The 7,500-nt window shown below is 43.3% G+C and overlaps 1 protein-coding gene across 3 annotated transcripts in view; it reads right to left on the reverse strand.

Annotated features, from left to right (window-relative positions):
• zmp:0000000755 (phosphofurin acidic cluster sorting protein 2) overlaps positions 1-7,500 on the reverse strand; it is a 130,213-nt gene that overhangs the window by 30,207 nt on the left and 92,506 nt on the right. For all 3 annotated transcript variants that reach the window (XM_063191725.1, XM_063191726.1, XM_063191724.1), the window contains exons 9-10: positions 4,651-4,802; positions 2,711-2,858 (exon numbers count right to left, since the gene is read on the reverse strand). In XM_063191725.1, the coding sequence (XP_063047795.1) occupies positions 2,711-2,858; positions 4,651-4,802 (300 nt within the window). The remainder of the gene's footprint in view (positions 1-2,710; positions 2,859-4,650; positions 4,803-7,500) is intronic.

The raw sequence follows: 7,500 nt of genomic DNA on the forward strand, positions 1-7,500 counted from the left end.
CCCCCAGGATTGGGCTAGCCCTTGGGAAGGGGGGTAGGCAGGTGAAACATCATCTTCATGGCCCTTTCCTCACCCCCTACATCACACACACAAACACAGGGTGCACAAACACAAACAGAACTGCTTGCTTTGCTCACATACGCACTTGCATAAATTATGGAAATAAGTGTAAGTAAACACGTAAAATGGATTTTTCCATGGTTCAACGGCAGGGGTTGGGCCAGGTAATTGCAAGATTGAACGCCAAATCTGAGATCAGAGCTTGCAGAGAATTACCGAATGCAAAGCTGAATTCAAATTGGATGTCATCACTCACTACGTTTACATGACGGTTTTAATTCTGAATTAATAATTCAGAATTAAACAGTTCACTCGAATTTACTTTGAACTTTCATTTAATTCCGAATAAAAAAGTGTTTACATGACGTTTTCAAAGCGGAATTAAGCTTCATTCAGAATTAAATTGAGTTAATTAATTAAATGTCTCATGTAAACGTAGCAAATATGTCATTATCCGCATCTCCAGTAAAGTGAGCTTCCTACTTAACAACACAATTGGCTGGTGTGAAATGATGGGTCCATGGGTAGTACAACCTTACACTATGTTACTGCACTCAGTCTGCTCTCACTGGGAAAGTTAGTGCGGGATTATATTACACGAACATGACCTGTGGTCCGGTGTTCGCAAGCAGAGGTCAAGAGCACTGAATGCTTGGTCGCACTTACTCATTTAGTCACTCACCCACTCACTCATCTACTGTACTTGTGTACTCACTGCCTAAGTCTCCTTTCACTCCCTCACTCACTCCCTCACTCACTCACTCACTCACTCACTCACTCACTCACTCACTCACTCACTCACTCACTCACTCACTCACTCACTCACTCACTCACTCACTCACTCACTCACTCACTCACTCACTCACTTTAACAGAGCCGTTAGCATTCAGAGCGTATATCTGCAAGTAACCTAAGTTAAGTGTTAGCATTGTCACTTCCGTGCTAAATGTGCTAAATTCCGCCCAATTTCAACAAATTACATTGATTTCTATAGGTATAAAACTGAAGAAAAACCCGCCAAATAGCCAACCCTCAAACAGCCATCTCAAGCATCTGCAAGTAACCTAAGTTAAGTGTTAGCATTGTCACTTCCGTGCTAAATGTGCTAAATTCCGCCCAATTTCAACAAATTACATTGATTTCTATAGGTATAAAACTGAAGAAAAACCCACCAAATGCCTAATTTTTCCCATTTTTACCCGCACACGGCCATCTCAAGCAACCGCCCAATCTGGCAACACTGGTGGCCATCGGCCAGAGGAGCCCCCAGAGGAGGGTTTAGGAGCGTGCTGCAATTACATGGACACTACAGAGAGGACAAGTCCCCACCACTACCACTGCCCACCTCTCTCTCTCTCTGCCCCTCTCTCTCTCTCTCTCTCTCTCTCTCTCTCTCTCCCTCTCTGCCCCCTGGGCTCTCTTTCTCTCTCTATGCCCCCTAGGGACACAATCTGCCTTGGGCAACGGAGACCACATTTCAAAAACACTTCTGACGTTTATTTAAATTCACAATTTATTTTTGTTGACATACACTTGGGCCACTGCCTTCCTCTAGCCTTGCTGTGCTTTGCAGCGCACCACACTCATCGCACTGCAGAAACTCTAGAAACTCCCGAAATAGCCTCGAGACTGAGTCAAAGTCTTGAGTCTTGCCATGGCCGCGCGGCTGTGTTTTCCTTCTGAGTGCCTGGAAACCGGGAGTACTTAACAGAAGAACGCAACGGGCGGGCAGTGAAGTAACTGCAGAAATGCATGGGGGGACAAGGAGGACTGCTGCTAAAGACCAAGTGTTTAAAATGTGTGTGTGTGCGTGTGTGTGTGTGTGTGTGTGTGTGTGTGTGTGTGTGTGTGTGTGTGTGTGTGTGTGTGTGTGTGTGTGTGTGTGTGTGTGTGTGTGTGTGTGTGTGTGCGTGTGCGTGTGCGTGTGCGTGTGTGTGTGTGTGTGTGTGTGTGTGTGTGTGTCTTCAGTCCAAGGGGTCTGTGGTGATGAAAGCAAGTACCTGAGGTGAAGTGAGGATTCTGGGCAAGACTTTCTATGATCACAGCTTACTCAAGACCCCACACACACACATTATATTTATAATCCAATGGAGTAGGGTTAAGAGTTAAAGAGGGAAATTAAGGCCTATAAATGATTCATTCATAAACCTTTAGCAGTATGCAAGACAGATTGATACTATTTGCACACGCGCATGAAATAGTACCCTGTGTGTAAATAATGTGTTAATATAATATGTAATAATATAATATAATATAATGTCTAATATAATATATATAATACTGGGTATTCCAATACACTTACACCACAGTCAGTCCAGCCTATGTAGTGAAGAACCATTTCACAATTCATAATTAAGTCTCCTGCCTGGGTGATTTAGTGAATGGAAGGCAAGTGTGTGTGTGTGTGTGTGTGTGTGTGTGTGTGTGTGTGTGTGTGTGTGTGTGTGTGTGTGTGTGTGTGTGTGTGTGTGTGTGTGTGTGTGTGTGTGTGTGTGTGTGTGTGTGTGTGTGTGTGTGTGTGTGTGTGTGTGTGTGTGTGTGTGTGTGCGTGTGTGCGCGCGTGCGTGTATGTGTGTGTCTGTGTGTCTGTGTACGCAACATCAGGACCCCAAAATATAAAGGAGGTGATGTGAGGTTGTGTTAAACTCACGATGCAGCTGCGTTCTCTGTCTCTGTCTCTGTCTCTGTCTCGGTCTCTGTCTCGGTCTCTGTCTCTGTCTCGGGGCTGGCTCTTGTGGCTGTGCAGGCTGCCGATCTCTGTCTGGGAACTGGAGTGAGACATGCCCTCGAAGAACGGCCTGGGGAGGCAACACAGCAGAGAAGAGAGTCGGTATTGGTACTTACTTGTTTACATCTCTTATGTTACACTTATTCAAAGCAATTTTCACGCCCAGTACACAGTAACATTGTGGTGTTAATTCAACACTTAGAGAGCGTATTTAACTTCAGTGTATTTGGTTCCAGAGTACTCTCTAAGTGTTGAACTTTTTTACTGTGTATAAGGTTATATACGTACAGGGGCTATAGGTATACAGTAGTCACTGGAACAATGTGGGCTTAGATGCCTTGTTGGAGTGAATTTTGGCAATGCTTGTGGATGCAGGAGAGTATTAGTTATGAGTGGGAATATTGTAATATTTTTACAATTTACTGTACAATGTAATGCTTTGGTACTTGACGCTGTTTACTTTTCTTCTACATTCAAAAAAGAGAGCCTAGAGAAGTCTACACATACTGTAGGCTCATTTGGATGTCTCTCTTTGTAAAACTTTCACATGTACGGAATAAAGGAGCGGATGTTCCAGCTAATTCTGTTTTATCCAATGCCAAGCATAGACCTACCGGGACGTTTCTCGTTTGATGAATGTGTTGAATTCATTAATGCTCATAGTGTGTCCTTGGACTGTTCCGAGTTCTCTGATGACGTCACCTAATTAAGCCAGGGAGGCTCTTCTAGCATCTGTCTCTGTGTCTCTGTCCTTCATCCCCATGGTAAGCAGCACTGCATTTAAAATGTATCAAAAATCTTCTGTGCGCGGTGGCTCTATCTATGAGCTAAGACGTCGTACCATTACACCGCCAACCTGAGTTTGATTCCCGCCTGAAGTACGTATCTATGCCGATCCTTCCCCATCTCTCTCTCCTCACTCATTTCCTGCCACACTCTCAAACTGTCCAAAAACTTTATCTCAAATAAAGGCATAAAAAGTTTTTAAACATTTTTTTTTTCTTTTTTACATTTCACACCAGGGGTGCCGTGGCTCAATCATAGCTTAAATTTGGGGATGCAGGTTCGAATCCGACCTGAGGTCATTTACCAATTATACCAATCCTAATTTCCTCTTCCTCCCTACCATTCTACCTCAATGAAGGCATAAAATCCACACAAAAAAATCTAAAAACAACTTCTGAATGAGTCAAAAGACTGAGTATGTGTGAAAGGTCAGGCAGGTTAGACATGGTGAGGAGGACACATGCAGGACCACGGTATAATTTCCTGCCAGACAATGTGTCTCCTCGACATAAATAAATGAGATGTCGCCCATCCCTCTATCGGCAAGACACACTGCGTGAAAGGGATTCAATAGAGATGAGATTAAGGATGAAAATTGACTATTTTGAGATCTTAAATTGAGCACAAAATTGGATTTTGTCTGGGCGGGCTCCTCTGGAGAAGGCATATTTCACAGCTGCAAAATAGCCCTATTACGTCAGCCCAAGTTTTTGAAGAAATTCGCTTTTTTTTGCTCAGTCTGTCCTCGCTTTACCTTATTCTATACTATGAGCTCCCTTGGGGAAACCTTACAACAGGGCCAAAACACACCGCTGACATCTAAAGACACTGCTGACATCTCGTGACACAGCTGGCACATTGAGTGACAGCTCATTTCCAAAAAAGTGTAGCCCTACAACGATAAGCTGATGAAAGGAAGAGTTCTGCCAATGATGGCGGCACAGGTAACGGAGTGTGTGTGACTCTGTGTGTGTGTGTGTGTGTGCGTGCGTGCGTGCGTGCATGCGTGAGTTTGCATTTGTGCCTGTATGCGAGTTTGCAGGTGTGTGTGCGTGCATGCGTGCGTGTGTTCCTACTTGAGTTTGGGTTTGGGCGTGCTCATGACACTGTCGTTGTCCTCCATCTCCGGGCCGCTGTCGCTCTGGTTGTACACCTCCAGGCTGTCGTACAGCAGGTCCAGATCCTCCTCCACCTCCTGCGTCTGGTCCACCGGGTCTGAGTCCAGAACCTGACCAACAAAATGGAATCTATTCAACACATCATATTCCATTCCATTCCATTACATTACATTACACTTGGTTGACTCTAAGCAACTTGAAGTTATTTAGGTACAGGGTATCGGTTACAGTCACTGGGTTAAAGTGCGGTTCAGTTCCTTGCTTGAGGGCACTTCAGCCATGGATGGAGGTGTATGGCAAGGGAAGAGTGGGATGTGAACATGCAAGTCTCTGACACTAAGACATACTCCCTAATTAGACCTAAACACAACACACACACGCATGCATGAATGCACGCACACACACACACACCCACACACACACATACAAAAACACACAAACACACACAAACACTTTCGTAATTGGACAGAGATAAATGAGCTCGATCAAGACGCACAACAAAAGGAAGTGGAGACTGAGATCAACCCCCTCCTGAGATGTTAGACTGCTTGATTATGTGGGCATAACTCTCTATCTATTGTGTTGCTCCCTTTTGTGTGTCTGTCTGTGTGATTGAAGCAAACACAATTACCTCAACCACTTCCAAAAACACAGAGATAAAGGAGGGCAATTAGAGGGAAAAGAGAACAGTGTGTGGTGGGCCTTCAAAAACAACCTTGTGTGAATGATTATGTTATAAGAGTCTGGCAGCCTCGACTCCTTTCCTCATTAATCACATCCATTCGAATGAACACTAAAGAGCAGCAGAACAGCAACATGTAGAGGAATATAAAAGAGGATTGAGATGTATATGAAAGCAAAAGACCCTGTTTTGGATGAAATTCAGTAGTCACTAGAGAGGTATGCAACAAATGATCCTGGATCCTAATTTTCATTCTGATTGAATGCATAGATCTACTGACAAAAACACCTGTGAAGTGAGAATCATATTGTAGCTTTAGGTGTCATTTATACATACCCCGATATGTTGATATACAAATATTTTTCTTAACTGCATTTACCAAAATATCTTCGTTCACGCCATCAGCAAATCTGCCATTCAAGTCTAAGTTTTTCTCTGTTCATATACTACCTTAAACCAGCGTTTTAAAAGTGTTCAAGTAAAATTTGTTTTCAGAGGAAAAACTCTGTTCATGTGTAAACAAAAGGCACAAAAGAAGGGAAAGGTCTTTGTATATCAAAATACCCGGGTATGACGGGCCCTTAAGCTGGAGGTGCTATAGCAGTGAAACTTTTATTTATACTTTCCTAACACAGAGAAATCAAGAGATTTAGTCAAAAACAAATGAGATGTTTTCAAGTCAATATCGAGTTGAAACAAACAAAAACATTGACATTGAAAAAATTGTGTTTTGACTGTGTAGGGTAGAGATGGTAAAACAGACTATTCACAGATGCTGCTGCTGGGGTTTGCTTTGATTAAGATGATATTCAGATGATAAGCAAAGGGGACGTTGTTTTAAAAAAAAAAAAAAAAATCAGCTGTGCAGTCTCCATTGGTGGACTACTTAACTGAAGCGCTAACAAGATCACTGACTAACAACAGTGAGAAGACTGATGAGAGTAACACAATTCTATTCACTTCAGTTGTTTTTCCATGTCAACTCAAATGACTCATTCTTGCATAGGTGCCAGCGGCATGTTTTCAAAAAGTTGAATGCGGAAATAACACTTTCTTAACTATGTCACAAATATCAACAAAGAGCAATTATGGGTTCACTGCTGGGGTATAATTATGAAGCTGCCATGTTAATTTGACACACAGGGATGTGACGTACATTAGTGCATTGCTTTGAGTGGTATGCCTACAATGTCTTTTTGACCTACATTCTCTCTACATATACAGGACATGGACACATACGTACATGCACACATCATATTCATGCCCCATATCTTACACAAGCACACTGGCACACTTGGAGCCTGCTTTGAACACGCTATCTGTGTCACCCACACATACTGTACAGCACAGTGCATACAAATTTCATACACACAGAGGATTAAAACATAGATATGACGTACAGACGTACAGACAGACAAACAGACAGACAGACAGACAGACAGACAGACAGGCGTACACTGTATGTGAGGACACACAGACACACACACACAAATACACAAACACACACACACACCCAGACACGCACACACCCACACACATGCTCACACACGCACACATGCACACACGCACACACACACACACACACACACACACACACACACACACACACACACACACACACACACACACACACACACACACACACACACACACACACACACACACACACACACACACACACAACAGCTTCTGCAACAGCTTCATACATCCGCAGAGCAATTTCAAAGCAGTGCAGTAATGGTGACTAAATCACATGCAATGATGGCTTTGATAAACAGGAAGCTTCAAAGCATTCGGCTTAGGAGTTACGGAGTAAATACATGTCCAAAGAAATGGGGTAGTTAATAGCGCGCGCACACACACACACGTACACGCACACGCACACGCACACACACACGCACACAATACAACTATGAGGTACATACGAACATTCTTCCAGACCACCACCTATTCAGTAGGAAAGACCAAATTTAGGTCCTTCATTCAGTCTCATTCCTAATGTCTAATGGTTTAAAATAGCAACCCCCATGCCAGTGTGTATGTAATGTGGGTAAGCCCCTATCAATGGAGGATAATGCAAGTGAAAGGTTAGGGAAGAAGTTTGGATGGCTGCCAGCCACTTTGTT

This window comes from Engraulis encrasicolus, chromosome 24 (assembly GCF_034702125.1).
Source record: "Engraulis encrasicolus isolate BLACKSEA-1 chromosome 24, IST_EnEncr_1.0, whole genome shotgun sequence".
In the NCBI taxonomy this organism is placed as follows: Eukaryota; Metazoa; Chordata; class Actinopteri; order Clupeiformes; family Engraulidae; genus Engraulis; species Engraulis encrasicolus.